We start from the raw sequence: 25,748 nt of genomic DNA, 5'->3' as shown, positions 1-25,748 counted from the left end.
ACGGACCTTCAAGGGGTCCGCAGACGGCAGACCCCAGGTTGGGAACCACTGGTTTAGTGGATAGTGTGAGATATACTTTAAGCTGAATTACAGTGAAATTCGCTGAAGCTTACAAGTATTTGTGCCATTGTCCCATGGACCATTTTTTTAAGAAAAGAATTCCTTAGACCATTGGCAATTGATGTCCATTATGTGAACCAATAAAATTCTCTTTGGACCACTAAAAATTCGAGGTGGACCACCAGTGGCGCAAATTGTTATATTGCAAATTATGCAGTAGCTTACATGACCTTATAAGGGTATCTGCCCTCTCCCCTCCCGCTTCCGGCGCCCCTGTCGGTTCCACTGTAGATGTGCTATTGTTAATGTGAAAATTGTTTGTACCGGTATTTGTTTATTTTGTTTTTTTATAATTGACAGTTTGAAGTTTGTTTTGTTTGTTGGTAGCCTACATATACTGCCGCTTCTTATGTTTTTGCTTGCTTGTGGACACACCAAGAAGAAAGCGTTTTCAAAAGGTCCACATTTTTGGATTTGGAACCCCCCCTTGAAAATGTCTGGCTACGGGCCTGCCAGTACCCAATTGGGTAGGAACTTGAATTCGCGGACAAATATACCTGGAACCCAATTGGGAAGCCCAGTTGGTGCACAATATATTGCCTCTTTAGTACAAAGGCAGAAGGGCCCCGGTTGTCATTGCTGGCTAGGTTTGTTTTTATTTCTGATCAGCACAACAAAAACAGTATATGCCACATAGAAAAAGATAGCCTACAAGCGACAAAATGCGAACGTTATAACATGCATAATACCAAAGCAGGACAATCAGTTTTAAATAGGGTATGTAGCTACACTTAAATCATTACACATAGTGAACAAGGAAGAAAGTCAGAAGCAAAAGCTCTAAAGAAAAACAGTGTGGGTTTCGAAAACGGGAAATTAAAATTTCTTGTTAATTCTATAGTCATGTGTAATGGCTTACCTGTCAAATTGGCGTCTGCAAGCGTTAGAGGTAGTGTTGCCAGATATTTTAAATATTTTCATTTTATTAAACATTGCCACTAAAAGTAGCTCAATTCAATTTTATTTTTTATTCTAGTGTGAAACAAGCCCAAAAGTATAACTAATGTCAAAAAACGTAACTTTTTCTCAAAATAACATTTGTTTTGTGAAATTTTGTTCAAACAGAAATGAGATCAACAGAATTAACTATCATACAACCAGCATCAGCTATTTTTTTCTCTACTCCAAAACAAAACGAGTCCAATTCTGAGAAACTGGCAACTTTGATCAAACTTAAAGATATTTGAATTTTAAATTTCTATTGAGAAGTGATACAAAAGTGAAAAATGGGATATTTTTTCGTTTTTTTTTCAGAAAAAAATTAATTGAATTAGTATAGCTTATTTAATGTGGCATTTGTTTGATAGGGTAAGGTTTACTACCATATGTGACTTTCCCAGGTGCAGTATCAGTTCTCTTGCATTTTATAACTCAAACAATGGCAACATGTGACTTGCCCAACACAGGCAGTTGAGTGATTGTTGGATGTTAGAACTTAGAAGAATAATTAAAAAATGTGAGATGTTGGTCGTCAGCTGTTTCAGTATAGTCTTGACAATGTTTTGATGAAATGTGATGAGAAAAACATCCTATGACCTATTTGCATTATTGTTAGGTGATGTGCAAAGTATGTAGCCTATTGCCAGCATAAATTTATTGAAGTTTAAGATAACATAGTTACTTTTCCCTAAGAATTAGGCATCTACTTATAATTAGCCTAAGTCATAAGAGATAGGTAATACAGCTATAAACAGTATAATGCTAACAAAGGGAGGTAGATCTCACACTATAATGTAGCATAGTAGACCATAATCATATTATATACCGGTACCATTTATTTTATGTACCGGTAGTAGTCTATTAGTCTAGTTTAGGGTCTTGTTTTATAATTAAAATGGTTTTCTTATGGATTATTTTTCAAGCAGTATTATGTTTTCATGGTGAGTTTAAACTTATATTATAGTGCTGTGTTTTCAAGCTTATTTTATTTCTTGACGTCTAATCCATGCACGTATGTCAGTGAAACCTGTAACAAAAACAGCAAGTGTGTTTTACTGGGATTGTATTTTCATGACCTAAATTTTCAACCTAAGTAAACAGATTTTTTCCTCTTGTATGATTTAACTCAGGTTATTGTTGATGTGGGAACCCAGAGATTCTTCACATCCTCTGCCTTTCGACTGCCGGGGACTAAGGGCCTTTTTGGATGTGTGTTCATTTTTCATTTGTGGGTTTGAAACTTTACTCACCACGCTGGTTCAATGCGGGTTGGTGAGTGCCTGCAACTTGATTAAGCAGCAGGGCTATGCAACAGGTGGTACAGGATGCCATTTTACCTGTAGCAGATTTACTTATGATCATGACCTGACTGACTGACAACAGATGGGCCAAGATCATAGGTGCCGACTTTTCAAAACACCTTGGGGTGCGAGAAAGGTGATGATGTCATAACCATAACGCTATTTTACTCAATTAACATAGTCTTTGATTATTGATTAGGGTAAACTGTGGTAAAATGAGACACAAATGACTATTTCTGTTGCTGGACTAAATAACCTTACAGCTGGCATGAATATTTTTTTGCAGATTTTGCAAACAATCAAAGGGTGGCACAAGCCCATAAAAATTTCAGGGCTGTCGCTTCGGGAAGGTCAACATTTTTTTAAAAAGAAAAAGTATCCCATTTTTCCCGGGTGTGGGAAAAATGGGACACTTAAAGAAATTCCTTTTGTCTCGTTTTTTTATTCACTGGTTGTAGTGAGACAACTTTTAATAGTAACAGTTTATTGAAAGATTAAGTATTTTGCTAATTTAACGCAACAAACAAAATGAAATGTTCATGTACAAATGAACACTATTTTGAGACATGTAGCATGAATAAAAAGCAAAATGAACAAAAAACAGTGCATGATGCAATAGTAAAGTTAATGAGTTTGTATTTAAAATTACTAAAAAGATAAATTACAGAATGATTTATTGCTGGAATAGACATTGCCACTCAATGCTGTGATATTGTATGATTTATTGTCGCTATTTTTTTTCGCAAAAAAAGCAGAAAAAGCACTGCTTTGTGATTTTAGTGTGCACTTGGTCAATGAGCCTGTAAAAGTGTAAATCTGAAAATTACAGATAAAATAGCCTACTGCATTAAAGCAAAAGTACACATCATGGAAAACAAATAGGCACCACAATTGAGCACTTTTTGTAAACTGTCCCATTTTTCCCTTGTCCCAATTTACCTCGGTTTACCCTAAGCTTAGTGTCTATTGTTTATATTGACACTTAGGTCGCAAACCGAATTTATTAAAACCGCTGCTTGAAACGATTAGTTAATGCAGGCAATATCTGCAACCAAGACCATTAAACACCTTTCCTTTTATCGGTTTTCGATTTAATTCTTACACATTGCGAACAAAACAATGCTGTTGAATCATAATTGATCTCACAGTTGGAAGACCTCGTTGCAAATAGCGCGTCTAATTTAGCTGGTTTACTTAATATTGCCGTGAATAGTTACGTGAGTATTCCAGCAGCGTAAGTTACTCTACCATCTACTTTGAAATTTCCATATCGTATGAGAAAGCCATGCGATCAGCTGCTGTTTTGCGGGCAAGAGCAACGTAAGCTATTTTTCGCTTTCAGCATTCGTTAAGTCCGTTTAAATGATCTAAATCTCATTTGCGAAGTGTTTTATCTTTGAAACACCACTTGTAATTAACCATTTTTATTGCCCCTCAACCATAAATTTATGGGGGGTGCCGCCCCCCGGCCTCCCCGGAGTCTGGCCAAGTATGGCCAAGTCCCGGCGTATGGCCAAGATAACCATTAACCACAGAATGGACACCAAGATATGCAAGAAGAACTAGAGGGCGACCAAAAAGAAGATGGCGAGATGACACAGAAGAAAAGATTGGCATCACCTGGATGAGAACAGCAAAAGACAGAATGATGTGGGAACATATGTGGAGGCCATCTGCCAGTATAGTGGTATGACCGGCTGATGATGATTGTTGATGTGGGTATCATGTTCATCCACTTTACTCTGCGGCATGAAGCAGCTAAATCCATTTTTGGAATTTCGCTCTACTTCGGTACCATAAACCTAAGTTGTTTCTGACAGAACACAAGGGTCAACTTCCCTTTGCTGAGCAACCCAACATGGGGAGCTACCACCAACTTCAGCTCAGTGGCCGAGTGGTCTCGCCTTCGCCTCTGGTGTTGGTAGATCCGAGATCGATTCCAGGTCGGGTCTTTAAAAACGGTACCGATTGTGTTCTTGCATAACGCAATGACAATAAATCGGGTACTAATGTGATAACATCGTAAACCTGATATAAAAAATTAAAACATGAGCCCTGTCGCTAAAAGACCTTAGATGTTGTAGACTGTAGAGCGACAATATATAAACCATTTAAAAAAAAAACTTCAGTTTGTGGTACTGAAGTCCACAGAGTAAAATCTTCCTAAAAAAAGAATTTTGCTGTTCCCTCACAACTCCAAACTCCATCCAGACTTCTTCAACATCATCTTGTTACACTTGGTCATTTTTGTTTCGAAAATCCTTTTTCATTTTGATTTGGACCTTTGCTCTTCCTCATATTTAGCTGCCATACTGTATCACTGTGCGGTGGGATGGTGCAACGAATAAGGCGTTGGCTTTCCAATTATGCAAACCTGGTTCGACTCCCGGCTTCAGCTGGTTGTTGAAAACACCGCTCACCTCTACCCAGGGTGTAATAAATTGGGTGGCGTAGTTGCTGAAGGAAAGGCGGCCGAGAGAAAGAAACTGGCCACCCTACTCTCCTTAGTGCCAAAGGCTTAGTACAATGAGAACCTTGTCTTCTCATACCCGACACTTGAATCAAGTATGGGACCCCCTTTACCAGTATCACACTTTGTTGACCAGATCATTTGTGTTCCTCTCACTTCCAAGCTTGTAGTCTAATTCCTCGCTTTGTCAAGTCTTGTAATCTTGACTTTCTTAAAGATTTACTTAGTCCATTTTTTTCTCACCTTCTTATTACACATAATTTTTGTTACACCAAAATACTTGAGAACTTTTGGTCTCATTCTTATGTTTATACTAGCACAATCAAACTCAACCTCTGCAAGCATCAACTCACTATAGCCTAACATACTACTTTTTTCTGACCCACTGTAAATTTTAAGTATCATTACAAGAACATCCCATGTCTCTTACTCTACGTTGCTTCTCTGTATGTCTAACTTTTATTGCACTTCTTTGATGATCTTCTCGCTCCTTATCCGCCACAATGCCTTTTGCATACAGCCTATTTCATACCTTTTTTCGTTGGATTTTTTGTCAAAAAATTGTAGAAAGTTGCAAAATCTGCTTAATTGTTTTAGATTGCGTCACGGAAGGTATGAACACGCACGTTTCATATTTTGAGCATTTGAATTATGACACTCACGACCTTCGGAGGCAGCATGAACGGTCTCGGCGCTCTGTATCAGAAACCACTTCTGTTGAACCAGTGGAGTTTGAGTTTAAATCACACGGCAGGTTAGATTGCTAAAATGAAAATTTATTGACACATTCTATCGAAAAGTTGTTGGTTTACTGGATCTCAACATCGATCATCTATGAAATGCTTACTATGTTCAATAGTTCATCGCGAAATCGTTATTTTAGACCTAAGTTGATTTGTTGCATAATGCATATTTATTAACAATTAAATCTCTTTGTGTCTTTCGACTTTCTTGAAAGTGTTCTATTTCACTGAACATTATGACTGAAAGCACCGTATTAATTATCACCATTGTCAATTGTCATGTACAGCGCCCTTCACGAGCATAGTTTGCACTGTGGATGTGACGTTATACAGTAGGGAGTAGCAATGCCGGTCTTAGGGTATTTCGGGCCCTGTGCGGAATGTGCTTTGCGGGCCCCAATGACAATGATCCAATTCAGTAGCGTAGCTAAGTATTTTGAAAGGGGAGGGTGGGTTTGACGGCTGGCGGGCAAAGCCTGACAGCGTGTTCGCCGAAGGCAACACCCAGCGGTGTGGGGTCTGGGGGGCCTCCCCCAGAAAATTTAAAAAAATTATTTTGAATTTGGTGCATTCTGAGCGCATGTTCAACAAAAATTTGGGTATGAATATTAACTGTAAAATGGTGCTGTCCGGTGGCATAGCAAAAGGATAAGATCATGTTTTCTCTGGCATTTTTCGGAAATAAAGCTGAGTCTCCACGTTTTCTTGTTGCTAATTCCTAAAGCCGCAACTGACTTCAAGGATAACGGTACGTGCTTGTGAATCGAATTTAATTTTTTCCATTGGAAATGACAAAAATTACTGCATTTCCTGAGTAAATTGCGGGCCCTGTGCGATCGCACGGTTTGCACACCCCAAAGACCGGCACTGGGAGTAGGCTATAAATATTATTATTGTTATTATAGCTTAGATCCAGACAAAAAGTCATGTAATGTAATTGTTTTAGTTTTTATCTTCGGAATTACCTGGTTCAAAGGCCTAATTTAATATTATCGTTAACTGGATAAGTAAATTTTCAGATACTTTCATATCCACCTAGTTCCCGACAAAACCGTATTTCATGAAGATCTAGTGATAGAAGGACCAGATGGTGAAGTCCTTGACCCTAGTTTGGCTCATGTGTACCATGGCACATTGTACGGTAGGTTTTTTGTTACCGAGTGAATTATTTCTATATTGATTCGATAAGTGCAGCGAATAACACTTGATTAAAGGCATAAAGGACTACCATTGCAAAATTTTAGGTTGAATGTAGCCTTCCAGACTTCACGCTTGTTGTTTCTTTCATTGATTTTGTGGGACAGTTTTTTTTTTTAACTTTAGATGTTTCACTATGTCCGGCCTCATCGTTCATGCTTTTTGGAGAGGTGTTTTATCAGCAGATTAGAAATAATATATACCGAAACTATACGCAAAACGCTCACTTTGATTAGCATTGGCACCTTCGAGATAAGAAGTTCATATAAATGATTCCTATTCAACACAAAAATTACTACTTAGCAAAATCATATTTGAAGTGATCATACATTTTAAACGCCTTAATTCACCTGTAGTTTATTGTGTTGTATTAAAGTTGTTGTAGAGTTGCGCAAGGGACCATATTGTTTCCTCTTGTTTGTACGAACTGTGACCTGACCGATACTGCATGCCATGGAGAGACAATAATATTGCTTTTCAAAGTTTTAACTTTATCCCTTGACAACGCAGTGAACGTAAACTTGCGCTTTTGCAGGATATTTTAATATTGTTCTTGATTTGTTCATTTTTGTTCTGCTTAAATTTTGATGGTACTGTTTCCATTGCATTTTTTTTTGTTCTTTGATATTTTTTTTGTTCTTCAACAAATACAACTGTTCTTTATCACCAATTTAATGTGCTCAGAATTGCCGATATTATTAAATTAGAGACTGCAAAATTTATGTACAAATATGTGCACAAAATGCTGCCCCGGGCCTTTGCTGGCTGCTTTATTTTTGTAAACGAAATTCACCATCATAAAACCCGTCAGAACCAAAAGAATGATTTATATTTGCCTTCTACAACGTCAAACTCTGGTAAGAAGATGCTATGTTTTAATGGAGTGAAACTATGGAATCAAGTACCAAACGAAATAAAAGAAAAGTCTTATAATGTTTTTAAATTTAAATATAAATGTTTATTAAAGAATTTATACAATGATCACTCCTGAAACGTATCATCCGCTTATTTCTCTACACAATTTTTTTTATGTTGCCCTGTGTTATTCCATTGTTAATGTATTATGTAAAGTGCTGGTATTGTGCTATATATTATATATGTGTTAATGTTCTTAAATTTGTGTCTTTTGTTTAAATGTTTGGGTGGTAGCTGACTTTGGTGACCTTTTGGTCTTTCGCTGCCATCCTTGTTGTGCGAATTATTTGTGTTTGTTGTGTTTTTGCTTTTTGTGTCTTTCTTTTTCGCCAACAAAACAAAAAATAAACTGAACTGATATCGGTTTGTGCAGGCAAGAAGGGAAGTTACGTTCATGGAAGCATCCTTGATGGTGTGTTCCGTGGAGTTATTGAGCATCCAAGAAGAGGAAAATATTATGTGGAAGAGAGTAAGCACTTTTTTGGGAAAACTGAAGGCCAGGCCTCCTCACGTGACCACATGGGCCGCTCTGTGATGTATCATGAAAGTGCTGTTCGATTTCCTAAAGGGTCAGTGAATCTGATGATGAATGCACCTTTTCATCAATCTTTATTGTTTGAATAATAACTATGACTAACCCATAAGTAATCAACCCTTAGGTTGAGGTTGATGCACCAGTTGTAGATAGGTAAATAAGGGTATTGTGCGCACTGAACACGGTATTGCATCATGCATTTCATTCTTTGTTAGTGCATTGAATGTACGTTGTTGATGTTTTTCGCTCTATTCTTGATCCCGTAATACAATTTCAAAGTTGAAATCTACAACAATTGTGCAAACTTTTCCACATTCCAAACTCAGGTACAAGAGCCTCAAGCACTGCGGTTCCGCTAACAATGGTATTCTAGAAAGGATGGCTCGATTTCAAAACTCTTCTTACCAGGTTGGAGGAAACGTTTTTAATGGAAAATATTATAGAAAAGACCGAGTTTTTTACGTTATAGAATAGTAACGTAAAAAGTCCAAAATGTATAATTCTGTTATAGAAAAGACCGAGTTTTTAAGTTTAAAAATTCAAAGAAAATGAAGGGGTGTACCAGCAAACAGACTTGTACTTGAGAGGTTGTACAGAATTGTACTTGAGAGGTTAACTGTTATTTTTTTATTCACTTTTTTAAGTTTGTCAGTGTATTTTTCTTGTTGAGATACTTCCAAAGTAGGACGAGTTTTTTATTTGTTGATAAACGACGGTTGTTGGAAGCTCAATCAACTATCTAATAGTTGTTGGAATCTAATAATTTCATACCAGTTGAGGGCAAAACAACGTCAATAAAAAGTTTGCAAAATAGGCCATTTTCAGCCAACTATCCCAGTTCTTCTTGGTTGTGCTCTGTAAGAGATCAAACTCTTTCCATGATTGTTTCTGCTGATCTTTCTTGATTTCGTTTGCTTTTGATCAGTTTTGCTAATAGTAAAGCTTCAATATAAACTGAGTTTATTGGATTTCGTATTCTGTGTCCAACCAGAGTAGTTGGCATTTACTGACTTGTTGAGGCAGGGCCTGCTTACAACCAATCATTCCGCCCCAATAGCTCAATTGGTTAGCGCGTGACTTCTGGAACGAAGAAGCTTCAAGATCAAGCCGCGCTGGTTCGACTCTCGGGGTGTGCGCTTGAGCAACGCATTCTAAGGGCTGCAAGCCTAAGGGCTGCAAACCTCTCGAAGCTTCTACAAGTATGCGAAACTGGCAGGATTAAGCTCTGCAAGAAGCTTTCCCAGTCCGAGGATAAAGATTCAATCGATCAATTAAAAGTGTATAATATTTATAGAAATACCTCCCTGCTGGAGAAACAATCAATATTTTACAGAAGCTGATGCATGTTCTCGCGCCATAATCAAGAGCATGGGCAAAACAATCTTGTTTTTATTTTAACGTTAATCTTAGCCTACCTAGCACTGAGGAGTACTTCCAACACATTTTAAAAAGCTTTACCATTAGTTGTAGTAACATTATATCGGATATTGTATCGCATTGTCTGAATTTTGCAGACAGAACTATTATGTCTTGCACCGAACTGAGAACAACACAAATCTGCGCTGGAAACAGCGCTATTAAAAATACGCATTGTTATCATCATATCGTAAAATTATTTCAACAATTCAGCAGCATGAAAAGTCGACCGCCCGTTCGCGAAGGAAACGTCAACTTGATGACACGAAAACCACATGCTTGTTGTTGGTGCAATCCGATTATGTCCTGTTCGAGGAGTTTGGATCTACAGAAGCGATCATTAGCAGGATTGCTGGTCATGTCAAGGCTGCCAATCAAATTTACCTGAGCACTGCATTTAAAACAGCTGCCGATGTTCCTATAAGAAATATCAATTTTAAAATTCAACGCATGAAGGTGCGTTGGAGATAAGTTAATTGGTAATGTGTTTACGACAGTTGTTTTTGTTGAGCGATAGTTTGTTGTAGGCTTATTCAAATTAATAGCATGTGTTAAAAGTTTATTAAGGCCTGCATCGAACGAAAATGGAAGACTGCAGTTAACAACAATTGGCGTCTTCCATTTTCGTTCGATCCGAGGCTTAATGACTACAAATCCCCACATCTTGCTTGATAAAAGTTTAGCATCGAATGGATGGAAAAGCAAGGAAACCTACTTTCGTGTTCATTTTCAAGCAAGTCATAAAGTGCTTTTCTGAGGTGCATCCATGGTTTAGATAGGTGTCGAACCGTTGTCGTCCCAAGTGCCAGTTAAACCTCCTGTTGAGTCTCTTTCTGTATAAGTGACAACTAAGCTAGCAACATTTGAGCAAGTGGCTGAAGTTAGTTAATGATAAAACTGAGCAAGTAACAACTGAGCAAGCCAAAACTTGGCATGTCACAAGTCAGAAAAATGAGTTTTACAAGCGATGACCCAGCAAGCCGACATGAGCACGTAAATCTCATTTGCTGACTTGGCAGTAGCCGAAATGTTCTTGCTGAGTTAAGGCACCTGCTGAGTTGTCGCATTCCGAGTGGTCCGACTATACCCTCTTTACTATCCGGCCATGTCGTTGTTGTTTAAAATTGCGTATGTTCTTCGGGGCGAGTTGGTTTACCAGAGGGGTTACGTCTGATGCTAGGCTACATCATCTTCAAGACAGCAACTTAAATATTCGTTTGCATACATTCAAAACTGAAACACTTCTGTCTACTTGAACGGCACAGATAATTGTAGTAGAAAAAGGTGACGTTTCCCTACTTAGGCCTATACCTAATTTTCTCTACACATTAGCGGCATGTTTGTGTAAAGGTCTTTGATTAATAACTGCTGCAGTATTTAAAGCTTTTACTTCAGGTATTTGAATACTACTGTGATAGTTCGTTTGCAAACTTGACCAGGTGAATGGTACAGAAACCAAAGACGATCCAACCAATCCATACAAGGATCGCAACCTTGGTGTTGAGAAGTTCCTCGACATCGCCTCCATGGAGAACCACGACCTCTATTGCTTGGCTTACGTCTTCACCAACCGCGACTTCGACAATGGAGTGCTCGGGTTGGCCTGGGTTGGCTCGTCAACAGGTCTTTATAATGGCATTTTAATATTTGCTAAGAGAAAACGAGGCAGACCACCAAGACGATGGCATGACGGCATCCAGGCGTGGAGCGAACTCGATTTGACGACACTTGGCGAGCTAGCTAAAAACTGTGGCTCATGGAAACAGATAACCTACGTTGATGCACAGTCTGCTGCAAACGGAGATGGCGATTGAATATTATACATTTACTAAGTAATGCAATCAATTGCACATTTTTGTCGTATGAGGGAGTAGCCTACGCCCGGTGGTTGAAGATTTAGATTATGTGGAAGGAAAGGCAAGAAATCCAATCTTCATGTCCGTCTTTTGAGTGTCCTGTCAAAGACACAGCAACATGCTCTTGACCGGTATCGAACCACCCGCTCGAACATTAAACCAGGCCTCTCACCACTCTGCTATAAAGCTGTTTTTGAAACATTTGAATCACGCTATCGACCTAACATGAAAATGTAGCAAGGGGATAAGTTCACTTCTGTAACGCTTCTTTATGACGTTGTGACGATCGTTCGGGCGCTTCTGAACCGTTCTCTTTTCTTCAGGTTCCAGCGGAGGAATATGTGATAAGTATAAAGTGTTCTCCGACAGGATCGGAAAATCTCTGAACAGCGGAATAGTAACTTTCAAGAACTTCGGGAGCATGATGCCGGTAGCTGTCAGTCATGTCACACTTGCCCACGAGCTCGGGCATAGCTTTGGATCTCCTGTAAGTTTTGCGACGTAAGCATCATTTTAAAATTGATACTCGGTAATACGTGACACAAACCTTTGTTTTGCAACAGAACATCTATAAATTTATTGAATCTTTAAAACGCACGTTGGCAGATGCCAAATATCAAGGTCGTTGGCGACGAAAGTTTACAATCAAGAGAATTTTTATATTCTAGGAATTTGTATCAGAAATTTAGCCATACAGGGAAGCTCTGCAATACCGTCTGGGTTTTCTGATAACTTACGTTACATAAACATTAGCTGCAATCCATCCAAACTGTGAGAGGTCACACTTATTAAAGAGCATTTAACACCTTCATGAAACATCATATGATATAAGAATAGCAAATGAACATACTTTTACTAAAGTCTTTGTTCACCCCATGACCTTTAAAATGAAATGTTTTTTCACTGGTTGTTTCGGTTAGAAGTTGTTTTGTTTGTTGCTAACTCGTATGCTGGGTTAGTGTCCTGGAAGCACAAAGAAACATGGAGGTTGTTTTTCGTCAAATATTTGTCCAAATTTAAGAGTTGCTATAGTTGATGTTATTCGAGACATAATATGAGCATTGAGCAACCGAAGCAGACAACGAAATAAACCTCCTCTGTAGCTCAGTTGGTTGAGCGCCCGACTTTGTGCACGAATAAACCACAAGATCAAGCGTCGCTTGTTCGGCTTTCGGGAAACGACAGCTCTCCATTCAGCATGTCCGCCCCGTTAGCTCAGTGGTTGCGCATTAGGCTCAAGATCACGCGGTGCAAGTTCGACTTTAGGGTGTACACTTGAGCAACGCATTTCAGGACTGCTCTCCATTTAGCGGCACCTAGTGAATGGAATAATTTTCCGGCAACAACACTTCAACAATCAGAAAACTTCAATCTGCCAATCTCGGTAACCGGCCCTGCGTCAGGAGCCTCAACAAGTATGCGAAACTACCAGGAATAACCAATCAAGGCTTTGTCAATCCGAGAATAAAGATTCAAAACCAACCAACCAACCTCCAATCAGCGGCTCCGAGTAGATGGAATCGACAGACAGCAGTGGGAAACTTCACTTTGCCAAACTCGATAAACGACCATGCGTCCAAATTCTCTGCAGGTATGCGAATCTACCAGGAATAACTTATCAGAGGCTTTCTCGGTCTGAGGATAAAGATTCAAACCAGTCGTGTACCGCATTGTGTTCACGTTTTGTTTCTAAAGTTCTTGCTTTTTTCAGCACGATAGTGGTTTAGAATGCACCCCAGGTGAAAGACTTTCCTTCAATAATGATGGGAATTATATCATGTACGCCAGAGCTACCACTGGAAATGACCCTAACAATTTGTTACTTTCGCCTTGTAGTATTAGGAACATCAGTGCAGTGTTAGAGGTGAAGAAAGATTTATGCTTTGTCGGTAAGTTGAGCAGCCCCCATTGCACTAGCAATCCTTGGATTAACAAAATCTGTTATTTTTTGCGTTGGTGCGAGATGTGTAGAATATAAAAAAAGTTGAGCAACGCATTCTAAGAACTGCTCCCCATTCAGCGGCACCTAATGGATGGAATAATTCTCTGACAACAAGACTTCAACAATCGGAAACTTCACTCTGTCAATATCGGGAAACGGCTCTGCGTCAAAAGCCTATATACCAGCACGCGAAACTACCAGGAATAACCTATCAAGGCTTTGTCAGTCCGAGGATAAAGATTCAAAAACCAAACTAAAAGACAGTCTAATAATAAAAAAAAGAGTCCAAAATGTAGCTACTAAACACATGTTCACTGCGAACGTTTTGAAAACTAAACTATTTTCATATTCAGTGTTATTGAATGCTGATGCCGAGATTATTCTTTCAAATAGCACAACATGAAAATAGTTTAGTTTTCAAAACGTTTAGTAGATCTACACTTTAGGCTTTTTATTTCGTGATCAAAAAAGTATTGGTTTTGCAATATCAGTCAATTGAGAACAGTCTGAATCCCAACTAACCAGGTCAATAGAACATCCCCGCTAAGTTACAGGTTTCCACCATATAGCCAACACACAGTAGATTCTCCTGAGATGTCTATGCGCTGTCTTTTGTGAAGCAATAATCAGAACTGTGACGTTTACATTTTTGTCGCTTCCACCTTTTTCTACACTTCATCTAGGTTATTGTATGTGTTGTTTTCTCTGTGATGGTTGGAAATAAAAACAAATTGAACCGAGCTGCTTTGGGAGGAATCCAGTGGCGCCGCCAGACCTTCAACAATGGGGGGGCAAAATATTGACAGTACAAGACAGTAGCGTAGTCAAAAATTTTGAAAGGGGGGGGTGTTGACAGCCGGCGGGCGAAACCCGATGGCGTGTTCGCCGAAGGCGACACTTAGCGGCGGGGGGTCTGGGGGGCCTCCTCCAGAAAATTTTGAAAAATTACTTTCAGTTTGGTGCATTCTGAGAGCATTTTCAACAAAATTGTGGGTATGAATATTTCTGTAAAATGGTGCTGTCCGGTGGCATAGCAAAATGATAAGATCATGTTTTCTTCGGCATTTTTCGGAAATAAAGCTAAGTCTCTATGTTTTCTTGTTGCTAATTCCAGACTGAGGTATTTGAATGTTTAGTATTGGCAAAACTCGCTCTTTTAATGCAGTTTCGTTTAAAATTAAGCAAACTTTGTTTTAGAGACATAGGTTGATTGCTTTTTTTTTGCGAGATTATTACAGTTTTATTATTTATCAATTTTCTCCTTGGTTGATTCAAAAAGCGATCTTATTCCTGTAAGTCACTAACTTTTATGCTCTAAAGTCAACCCAAAGTTTAGAAAATGTAACGTCATAGAGGTCATACATCTAGGCTGCGAGTACGAGATTTCTTGACTTTTCCTAACTTTTATTCACCTCTATTGAGCTGAAATTTTGAGCGAATAAAGGTTATAAATTGAGAGATATAAGGCATTTCTCAGCACATCCTCTGAAATAATTCATATTCTATTGTTCAAAATTTTCCCACCAGCTGGATGAAAGTAATTAATTTGGCCCATGTCTCGTTAATCCTAACTGTTTCACAGCGTGAAGGGCATTGGCTGTATGTAAAATAATGTAAAAAAAAATTAATCACAACATTACAATGCACGTTCTTCATTACTCTACCAAAAAATAATGTGTAAACTCACGCTACAAATTACACTCATAAGTGACCTCAACATTTCAACGTATATGAGCAGTTCTAAAATTCACATAGTTTTAATTTTCGGATATGCTCAGCGTGAATAATTTTACAAAGTGAATCCCAAATTTTGAAACCTTGCCAAAATAACAAAGATATCACTCCTAAAGCATAAGAAGAATCGACAGCCCCCCCCCCAAACTGAGCAAGACTCCAGGAGCCCAACCTTCTAAGGGTTAAAAGTCATGTCGACTTATTCTTGATGCCCCCCTTATCGAAAATTGTTTTTTGTAGTACCGCTTTGAAGGTGGATTACGACTATGAACAAAAGAATAAATTTTAAACTTCAATTTGTATTGAAAATACAGGACGTAATGTCTTCCAACCTTATCACATTTTTTTCATTACGTAATATTTACCACCACCAAACCACTTTTGACGATCGAATTTGTTAATTTATTATTCTGTAAAATGTTTAGATGATGTCACGTCATTACGCCGATTTGAGATATAATTTCATTTATGACGTCGTAGGGATGAAAAACTTTTACAAGTTTTATACTTTGCTAAGATTAAAGAAGAAACATAAATGATAAATATTTGAGAAATTGAGTCTCCTTTACAACTTAAGAATTGAACAACTCAAAACTGCTGAAACAAAACGTTTTGTTTAAGTGAAAGAATCACTGCAAGCAACCAATGCCAAAATGCGCGCGGAAGAAGTCGTGGGAGTGTGAGGTATTAAAAATTTAACAGGTTGTTATTTTTCTACATCAATGTGACGTAAGTTAAAACTTTAAAAAGTCTATATCTTTGCTTCTGTAGAAAATCTTTTTATCTACTGTACAATTTAGTCATCAAGGTTTTCCATATTTTTTTTAAAGAGAAAGCTTTTACCCCCCCCCCCTTGCAACTTGAGTTGACTTACTTGAGGTTGGGATCCAAATATTAAAAAAATAATATTAATATGTATTATTAAAAAAAAAAAATTGAAAAGATGATGCCCAAAACATTGGGGGGGCAGCTGCCCCGCCTGCCCCCCCCCTGCCGGCGCCACTGGAGGAATCCTACTTCGTGCACGGACATTTTGCTGAAAGACATTTTGCTGAAACCCATTATGCCGAAGGACATTTTGCCGAAAGGCTAATTGCCGAATGGACTAATTGCCGAAAGGACTAATTGCCACAAAATCTCGTTACTATGCAAGCAGTGCTTTTGAACTGGTAATCGGCATTTAGTCCTTTCGGCAATTAGTCCTTTCTACAAAATGAGTTTCGGCAAAATGTCCATTCGGCAAAATGTCTTTCGGCAAAATGTCCGGGCACCTCCTACTTATAGTTTTTACCCAATGGAATAGTATTTCTAAAGATACAGTCTCAACGTTACAGCGTCAGACCAGCCAATATGCGGCAACCAGATAGTCGACAAAGGTGAAGAGTGCGATTGTGGATTCGAAGACACCTGCACTGAACTGAAGGATACTTGCTGCGTTCCGGCAGACGTGAAATTCGGCGACCAACGTTGCAAGTTGAAGCCAAAGGCTAGCTGCAGGTACAACAATAATATCAACTTTTGCAGTTTGTCCTATGAAGAGGCGTTGCAAATAGTGTACTGTACTGTATATGATGCTTAACTCCGGAATGGCACGTTTTGGTGAGTCCGATTCGGTGAATCCGATTCGGGGAGTCCAATTTGGTGAGTCCGATCTCTATTTGGTGATTTTTTCAATTTTTTTTTTTAAATTATCGGGTACCGTAGCCTAATTATCATTGCCGTTTTAGGGTTAGGGGTTAGGAGTTAGGGTTAGAGGTTAGGAACTCACCGAATCGGACTCACCGAATAGTAGCAGACCCGCTTAACTCTGTACATTAACTATGGAAATCTAATTTTAAGACTTTTGTGTTGAAAAAGCGTACTCTAACCTACGTAGCCTACAATGTTTAGCTAGCAAACTTGTTGCAAATTTGCAATATTGGACTATAAAAAGTCAATTAAAGATATTTTTTGTGTTGTTTGACGGAGTTTTGTAGTCTGGGTACGGGTTGTTTGCATATGTTTGTTTTTGCCCACGTTTGATCAACAAACCGGAAAATGTGAATTTTGGCAACCCCGTGTTCAAACACACAAGACAAGGTTGTGATACCTCCCGAGAGCGGCACTTGGTATAGGAACAACGCACCAAGACAGCAAATTAACCGTTTTTTTTGCATTGATTTAACGTCTGAAGACGTTAAATCAATGTAAAAAACGGTTGATATAATGTCTAGGAAAAAGAAAGATATAGAAAAAAACAAAATTTTGAATTGATTGATGCTTTTTTCGGGCTTCATGAAGTGGACTTGTTGAAATGTTGTTGAAATCGTTTTGTCAGCATTACACAAGGCTCCTGTTGCAACCTTGACTGTTCTCGCAAGCTCGACACCTTCGAATGTTCCCCGGACACGGATTGCCAGTTTGCTCAAACCTGCAAATATCCTTTTCTTGGGAAGTGACTTAACGTTTGTAACGTTAATTTCTTGTGTAACAATCTTCATACAGTGAAAAAGTTTCTTAACCTTTCAAAAAGTGAAAAAGGACAAAAATTTAAAAAACACAACATCTGACAACATTGAAGTCGGAGTCGTAATACTTGCTGGAACTTACAGTCATGTGGCAACTAAGGTAGACTGTGTGAAGTCTTGCTGTCCGCTTGTTTGTAAATTATTCCACGCACCAGTTGCTGCTAAATGAGAAGTATAGACATTGGTGTGCGTTGCTTAACTGCACGCTCTGAAGCTGAACAAACAACACCCAATTTATAAAATTTTCTTAGAACAATCATTCGTCGATTCGGACATCCAGACAGGATATCAAACGTTTTTTACATTGATTCAACGTCTACGTAGACTAATGTAAAAAACGATTGATTTGCTGTTCGCGTTTAAGTTTTTGACTTCATGTTGCAAGTTGTCAATAGGATGCAGCTACAACGTTCTTTTTCAACAAAGGCAAGATTACCGTGGAAGTTATGCTTCAGTTTAACAAACGTTTTCTTTTCACCTCATTTCAACGTCTAGCTATAATTAAACGATTTAAAAAAGTAGCTTATCCAGCTTGGTAGCAGGGTAGGGTACTTTATAAATTTGAACATAATCATCATGTGATGCATCAACCTTGCAAATAATCCTTTTGAACTTCCTCCATGTGATGCTTTGTTCGGATTTAATCGTATTTTTCTTAACTTTATGAATTCGTTTTCACTTCTTCCATGCCAACTGCTGCTTGCCCCGATCCCGCAGTAGTCCCCGACGGATCGAAAGAATGTAACTTCGGAACACAGACCTGCGCCGCTGGGGTAAGTGCCAAATGATGTCGCACGGATGCTGAGTCCGGTTTTTTGGTGAAATGGTCAAAGCTACAATGTTACATTCTTCGTTGTTGGATTAACCTAAAGACTGGACTTCCATCAGCATCCACATGCTTGGAATCTTTCTTTTCGTGCTGTCAGTTTAAACTGGCGCAATAGGATATGGATTAAAGAGAGCCAAGGAAAACATGAATCAAGAGGCAATAGATTGAGTTTCGCTTTTAGCAGCATGATCGTGGCTTATAATGTAGATATTAACGACATGTTTTAGCCTGATGCTGCGAGTTCGCTGTGGTAATTGCGAATCGCACTAGGTTTCGGAACATAGTTTCCTAGTCATGTGCTATGACGAGTCAGTCATTGTTTACTTCGTGATAGCACATGACTAGGGAACTGTGGTCCGAAAGCTCGTGCATATCGTTATTACCACAGCGAACTCGCAACATCTGGCTAAAAGATGTCTACACTTGTGAAGTAAATGAAGATGCTTGGGTTATCTTTTGGCATAAACAAAGCTAGCAGCAAAGACTTAGATTCAATAATGAAGACATTTTCCAGTAGGTGGGTTAAGTGACATGCATTCCATATAGGAGTGCACTGGATCAATCTGTCTCAGTCATCCGTCCCTGGAGCCTTGCGAATGCACCGTTCCAGTAGGGAGCAAGAGCAGGGTTCTTCTGTGCCACACGTGTTGCCAGTTGAAGGGTAGGTGTTGAATGTGTTTAACTTGCTTGAAAAGAAAGTGAAATCTACGCGATCTTTGCTGCAACATGTTGTCTCTTCAATACAACCATTTTATTTTCCTTGATTGGTGTCTCATTACAAAACATTCATCGAACAGTTTAACGAAACAGGTATGACAAAAGTGATAATCATCATATATTCTATTTTGGCTTATATCACGTATGTGTAGGAGCTCCCTTGGCGACACGTTTTCTGTTGTTTTTTCGCGTTGTTTCTATGACCCCTTTCCATTCAGGTCTCCCCAACACCTGTGGGAGCACCGAGAGTGACACGTTTTCTTCAAGCTTCAAAAGGAAGGCGATCTTCAAACAGCCAGGGTCGGCATGTGATGACTACAACGGTAGGTCCTTTGAGAGGTTTCCTTTAAGATAAATTGTTTGATCAAAATTCATTACGTTTTACTTCGGCCACTACGTTGGCCACAACTTCACGAGCTGGAGCCGACGACGATGACGTAGGCCACAGGAAATTTTTCCGACTTACGTCGAGGTCTGAGCCCATTTTGTTTTACCAGATTATTTGAAGCATATTCCCTGCTATTAAACTTCCTCATCGAAACGTTTTCTCATAAACACTACACCCATGTTGCCAAATTGTTCGTTACTGAGTTATTAAACTGATCATTCTTCCCGTATTTTAATTTACAACAATATTTTTATGCGGTTCCCTTTTCTTTCTGGTCGCTACCCAGGACATTGAATTGAATCACTTTAAACGATTGATTTGCTCTCTGGGCAGCCGCTACAGTACATTTTTTGTCTGTTGTGGCACAACTGCCTGCATTGCATAAAAATGTTGACAAAAACTGCTAGTAATAATAATATGCCTGCGGTGATAGTCTAACGGATGTTGGATGGGTAGGAGGATAGGTGTGGTGATAGTTATTTTTAACTAAAAAATGCGGAAAATCATTTTTCTTTTTTTTCTTGCTATTAGTTTAGATGATGAGCACTAGGGCTAACCGCAAAGAAGTAAAAACAACTAAAGGGGGTTCCAATCCCACTGTGTATGTTTTAACTCACTTCAAGGACCCCGTTTCATTCAGCAGCATTTTTGGACGAATTGTTCACATCCACCCGGTGAATGAAACAATTCACAGATATGTTGTGTCATTGCCGATGCGGCCTTTGATGAACCAGCTCAGTTCGTAAAATTTTTCAACTTTCCCAATATCGTGCCGTGTTCCACATTTACAGATAAGCATACTACAATCGAAGAACATTAATTTCGATGGCCGGTGTGCTGCGTCAGTGGTTCCAAACTTTCCCAACTGCTAGAGCCACAAGATCAGTTATGCGAAGAGACTTTTTATCCGAAGATGAAAGTTTTGGCAATCAATCAAGCACGAAGGAAGAAACTTCAAGATCAAACAGCGCTAGTTCGATTGTCTGGGTGTGCGCTTCAGCAACGCGTTTCAAAGACAGATCCCCATTCAGCAGCACCTACTGAATGGAATAACTCACAGACAACAACGCCTTACAATCGGAAACTTCACTCTGTCAATCTCGGTGACCGGGCCAGCGTCAGTGGTTCAAAGCCTCTACAAGTATGCGAAACTGCCAGAAATTGCCTCTCAGAGGCTTTCTCAGGATGAAAATTCCCGCAATCAATTAAGTCGTTTCAGTTTCACATTCATTTCATAGCAGAAAAAGTTACATATTAATTTTGTTTATGTTGAAGCTGCACTGTGGAGGAAGCGACAAAACATGCTACTATCCGAATCAAAATACCCCCACCGTTCATCCGATATTAATGTCCGCTGCCTATCCGAGTTGTGAGATCCCTGGCTTGGCCTTCGAAAAACCGACTTTTTCGCATCCGCTCAAGGGCATGTGTCTTTGGCAAAACATTTAAAGGCATGTCTGAGAGTGGACACAAAAATTGGCTTCCTTGCTTACCCTTCCATTCAATCTCTGTCCGCCCCGATAGCTCAATTGGTTAGCGCGTCACTTCTGGAACGAAGAAGCTTCAAGATCAAGCTGCGCTGGTTCGACTCTCGGGGTGTGCGCTTGAGCAACGCACGTTAAGGACTGCTCTCCATTCAGCGGCATCTAATGGATGGAATAATTCCCAGGCAACAACACTTCAACAATCGGAAACTTCACTCTGTCAATCTCGGTGACCGGGCCTGCGTCAGTGATTCAAAGCCTCTACAAGTATGCGGAACTGCCAGGGTTAAGCTATGCAAGAAGCTTTCCCAGTCCGAGGATAAAGATTCAATCAACCTAAATCTTTAACTACTGGCATAAGACTAGAAAAAATAACGATGAAACACTGTATTATATTCATTTTTTCCAAGGTTACTGCGACATATTCTCAAACTGTAGGTTGGTGGATGCCGACGGGCCTTTGTCGAGGCTAAAGAACGCCATCTTTAACCCTGAGCTGTACAGCAACATTAGAAAGTGGATACTCGTATGTAGAATTTTATAAACATTTTTTCGTGATGGGGTTTTATTTCTAAAAAATTCTGTAACACTTGCTGCAGTGTTTATCTAATGGATCAGAAACCAATAATGAAATATGTTAATCTTTTTTTTGCTGACGTTTCGTTCACCATGACAATGCGCATCCTCAGGGCGAATTCCTTACAAGATAAAAATCTTGTTGACTCTGGTGTTGTTGCTCCGCATTGTCACGTTGTGCGAAACGTCAGTAAAGTAATGAAAACAATTTAAGTTTTATTTACTTTTTATTTCATTGCGTGAACACTTTGAAAAGTACAGTAGTTAATCGTTCAAACTTATTGAAACAAAATCTCAAGACAAAATTTTGTCAATAAAATTTTCATCAAATTTTCTCATGACTTTACCGATCATCCAAAAGGATGCGTATTGCGTAGTGTGATAAAATATTTAAAAAAGACCTAGACAGCCACTTTGTCTGGTCTAGATTTTTACCAGATGGGGTACGGATCTGACCAGATCTGGGCCAGATAACGTACGGTAGCGCTGTCTGGGAACAGCACCACACTTTCTATTTGAAATCTAGGTTAATTACTGACGAAGCCACACTTATGTGGCGAAAGCTTTAGCTTACACTTGAATTTATCAATTTAATGCGTAATACAGCATTTACAGAATAAAAAACTACATAGAAACAAATTTCGAACGTTTTCGACATCACATGCTGTCCTCTTCAGTAATAATATAATATATGGTAATTTTATCTTTATCTAAACAAATGGTTAGATATTAAGTTTATCAACAAGAAAAAAGACAAAAACTGCCCAGTGCTTTGCACTAGCTCAACAATAAATACGAGAATCTTGAAGGTCACTGCATTAAACGGCGTTACACAGATCACATCATGTGGTATGTATTGTACACTGTACATTGTACTAGTACATTGTACTATAGTACATTGTACTAGTACATTGTACTATAGTACATTGTACTACCTGTACATTGTACAGGTAGGCAAGGTGCGAAAAACTTGTAACTTATGCCTATGGTTCAACAACCAACAAGACAAACTCTCTTTCAAAGCTCTAGTGTGGTATTGTCTATTTTTTTTTAATTATTGAAACCACCTGACGACGTCCATTTTCAGGAATTCTGGTATGCAGTCGTTTTGATAGTCTTGGGTTCGGTTCTGCTCATGGCTGGGTTCATTCAGTTCTGTAGTCTTCGCACACCTTCTAGCAATCCTGAGCTTCCAAAACCCAAGGACATCCCAGGTTCAACAATACTTTAAACTAGTTTACTTTATCTCAAGTTTACTTTTATTATCATTATATGTTATTATCATATTGTAGCTAACTGCTCTAGGCTGATGCTGAGCTGCGTCGGAGTCTGCCTCGCTTTCTGACCTAGTCTTATTCTGAAACGAAAATAAATAACATCTACTGACAACTGATCCCTGTTACCTTAGCAATTGAGGTTTTAGCTTTTATTATCATATTATTAGTAGATTTTATGATTATATTATTATTGTTATTATATTTTATTATTATATTATTATTATCCTATGTTTCAATATAGAAGTGAAATCACTGAATGGGTATTACGATTTTAAGTATCTAATCATAAGACCCTGGTTCGACCTTCAGCTAAGCTGGATGTTGAAAAATATCCATTTAACCAGTTGAAAAATATTGACATACACAGTATAACTGTATATATTTGTGTCAGCGTAGTTGCTCCAGCAAAGGCGTGCAGCAAGCACTCAGTTCGGTAGTGCTTTAGGCTTAGTACGACTGTTACCATTTTTTCGTATTTTGTCGTTTGGTAACTGATTGTGCGGCGACTTGCGTGAAAGGTCTCGAGGTTTGGTCCATTTCATAAACTTCTGCATCACCTGTTAAAGCTCCCATAAGTACAATTACAGTATGTTATTGGTAGGTTTAACCCAATAGATATATTTAACCTGTGTATGAATCTATCATTGCGATCATTGCTGATTTTTTGATAACATAATTTTTACACTGTTTTAACTCAGTCTTGGAACATCACTTGCACGATTATTGATAGTAGCCTACTGATCAACTGCTAATGTTATTCAACAATCGGTTGTATTAGTCATATTTCATTCAGTTGTTTGTGTAATAAGTTTTCTATTGTCCCCTGGTTTGTAGCACATCAGGTTTTTGAGATATCTGCTACATTTAACTTAGGCCTAAACGAAACAGATCTAAATTAGGACACAAGCCTAGTAGTCTACGTTTAGAATCACCAATTTACTTTCTTTCGATTCAAACCCGAAATAATTGTTTACGGCCTTGTGTTTCTCACAGTTATCGAAGCCATTCGAAGGCACAGTTTGAGGAGACACAGTCTCAGCCACTCCGGTTCCCCAGCAGGTCTCACACAGTCTCACCGACAGTACCAGCCCCAGGACGACAATTAAAAACCCTAGCTTGATTGAGCCCCTGCTTATGATTGAAGAAACTTCTGCATTCTCTCGCCTGTAGCTCGCAAACCTGACTCAGGGGACCGTGGACAACTGGACATCCATGGATTTCGACTAGTTTGTCATCGAACTGGCAATGTTCCTTATTCTTTCTTGTTGAACAATGCCTTTGCAGTTTTTTTGTAAACAACATGGTTTTGTTTTTGAATTGTTTGTTAGATTAAAGTGCCTGCACTCTAACAAAATTGACATCTGTGTTTGCCAAATCCACCCTCAAGTCTGGTTGTTAACAATTTAAAGCAAGGCACTGCATACATATCACATGTCGCTATTTTTATTTCATTACACTTCTTGTCCCCTTACGATGGAAGTATGACGTTTTTAAGTCAACCTACGCATACATTACGTAATAGAATGTAGGTTTTGATACCAGCCTTAAAAGCGTCAAGTGGACTAGATGACAAATTAGGACGACCTTCAAAAGCGTGACTCCCTGGCCAATACAGGCAGATAGTCGTAATGGAAATTAAACCGAAGTCCTTTTCGAAGGTCGAAAGTTTTTCACTAGACTACCTCGTTACTTCCCAGCCAGCAAGTCAATCCGCTTTTACGTTGATTCAACGTAAAAACGGTCTGATTTACTAGCTGAGAAACAATATTCTAGTGAGCGAAAGTTGTCGTTTCTACGTTACTTCATCGTCGAGCTACATTGAAACGATTTAAAATCGGTAACGCCTACTTCCTGAGATCCATGTTAGTTGGAAAGCTTGCTTATTTATGACATAAATAACCTGTTGTTGCATGATTGTAAAGAAATTAGCAAAATCTTTGTGAAGGCAGCGTCGATTCGATGTTAAATAACTTTTATCACAATACATTGCATGTCTTTTTAGCAAGAACATAATCACCGTTATCATATTTATCTAATACCTATAGGCTAGCATGCTGGTAGCCTAAATACCGCTTGAGAAATATCAGCCTAATCGTTGTGAAAAAGAAATGAATTTTCAGGTTGAATTATGCTCACTGTATTGTAGGCCTATTTGGTTTCATAAATTTGTGTCGTTTGTTGATGTATGAAGATAGTTAACCGAAAAAATATGCGTTAGTTTTGTTAGTTTCCACTGCGACAAAATACCTTTCAGCACCGGTAACGAAAACGTCATCAAAATTGAAGAAAATGATGTGACTTTCCATTGGTGCGAATGCTATAATCAATGCTAAGAACATGTAATTGTGTGCACTGCAAGTGGATGGTAGCTTTCGATTTATCATTCGTTTTAAACTAAAAGTTTAAGTTGTCGAGTTGACATTCTACAAGTCACTAGTTAGAATCCAACTGACTCCACTTGAAGCTCATCTGGTAGCCTGCTCAATCCATTTGTTGTACTGTAGCATGTAAAAGTTTTGTGTTTGCGCGCTGTCATTTGTGGTATCCATTTCTAAATGAAGTTTAAACTGTGCATTTGTTGGATTAATGCCAAGTTGCTGCTACTTACTTTGTGAGTTATTTTTTGCTTTTTAAGTTATTTTGCATTAAAGTTTGAATTGTGTTCTAATCATTGTCTTAATTTTTACACATCAACAGCCTACCAAGAGAGAGAACCATATGCTACATATGCCAGAGGACTATTTTAAATGCAATCACTCCTTAGTGGGAATTTTTTCTGTCTTCGACTAAAGTAGCATAGCC

General features: G+C 38.7%; 1 protein-coding gene across 2 annotated transcripts; it reads left to right on the top strand.

Moving 5' to 3' along the window:
- Positions 1-1,911: 1,911 nt before the first annotated feature.
- LOC145772403 (disintegrin and metalloproteinase domain-containing protein 10-like) lies at positions 1,912-25,748 on the top strand. Of its 2 annotated transcripts, XM_082584288.1 has the most exons (17): positions 1,912-2,000; positions 5,428-5,584; positions 6,593-6,714; positions 8,059-8,254; positions 8,547-8,628; positions 9,850-10,092; positions 11,076-11,259; positions 11,816-11,979; positions 13,204-13,381; positions 16,503-16,665; positions 17,486-17,584; positions 18,355-18,448; positions 19,051-19,165; positions 19,440-19,544; positions 21,504-21,619; positions 22,757-22,883; positions 23,940-25,748. In XM_082584288.1, the coding sequence occupies exons 1-17, from the start codon at positions 1,955-1,957 to the stop codon at positions 24,050-24,052; spliced, it is 2,304 nt and encodes a 767-aa protein (XP_082440414.1). In that variant the 5' UTR covers positions 1,912-1,954; the 3' UTR covers positions 24,053-25,748. The 2 variants fall into 2 exon arrangements, with proteins under 2 accessions (XP_082440414.1, XP_082440408.1); XM_082584282.1 differs by lacking the exon at positions 1,912-2,000 and having other exon boundaries at positions 5,168-5,584.

Source organism: Aplidium turbinatum, chromosome 1 (genome assembly GCF_918807975.1).
Source record: "Aplidium turbinatum chromosome 1, kaAplTurb1.1, whole genome shotgun sequence".
Taxonomy (NCBI): Eukaryota; Metazoa; Chordata; class Ascidiacea; order Aplousobranchia; family Polyclinidae; genus Aplidium; species Aplidium turbinatum.
The sequence above is the reverse complement of the archived record's forward strand: the minus strand, read 5'-3'. Positions and strand labels throughout refer to the sequence as shown.

What these genes read in the sequence shown, in the direction of transcription:
- LOC145772403 (XM_082584282.1), top strand. Translation starts at nt 5,334, where the DNA reads ATGCCTTTTGCATACAGCCTATTTCATACCTTTTTTCGTTGGATTTTT. An exon ending in CTGGGTTGGCTCGTCAACAG is followed by an intron (nt 11,260 to 11,815) that starts GTCTTTATAATG and finishes TCTTTTCTTCAG; the next exon opens with GTTCCAGCGGAGGAATATGT. An exon ending in CACGTGTTGCCAGTTGAAGG is followed by an intron (nt 19,166 to 19,439) that starts GTAGGTGTTGAA and finishes CTTTCCATTCAG; the next exon opens with GTCTCCCCAACACCTGTGGG.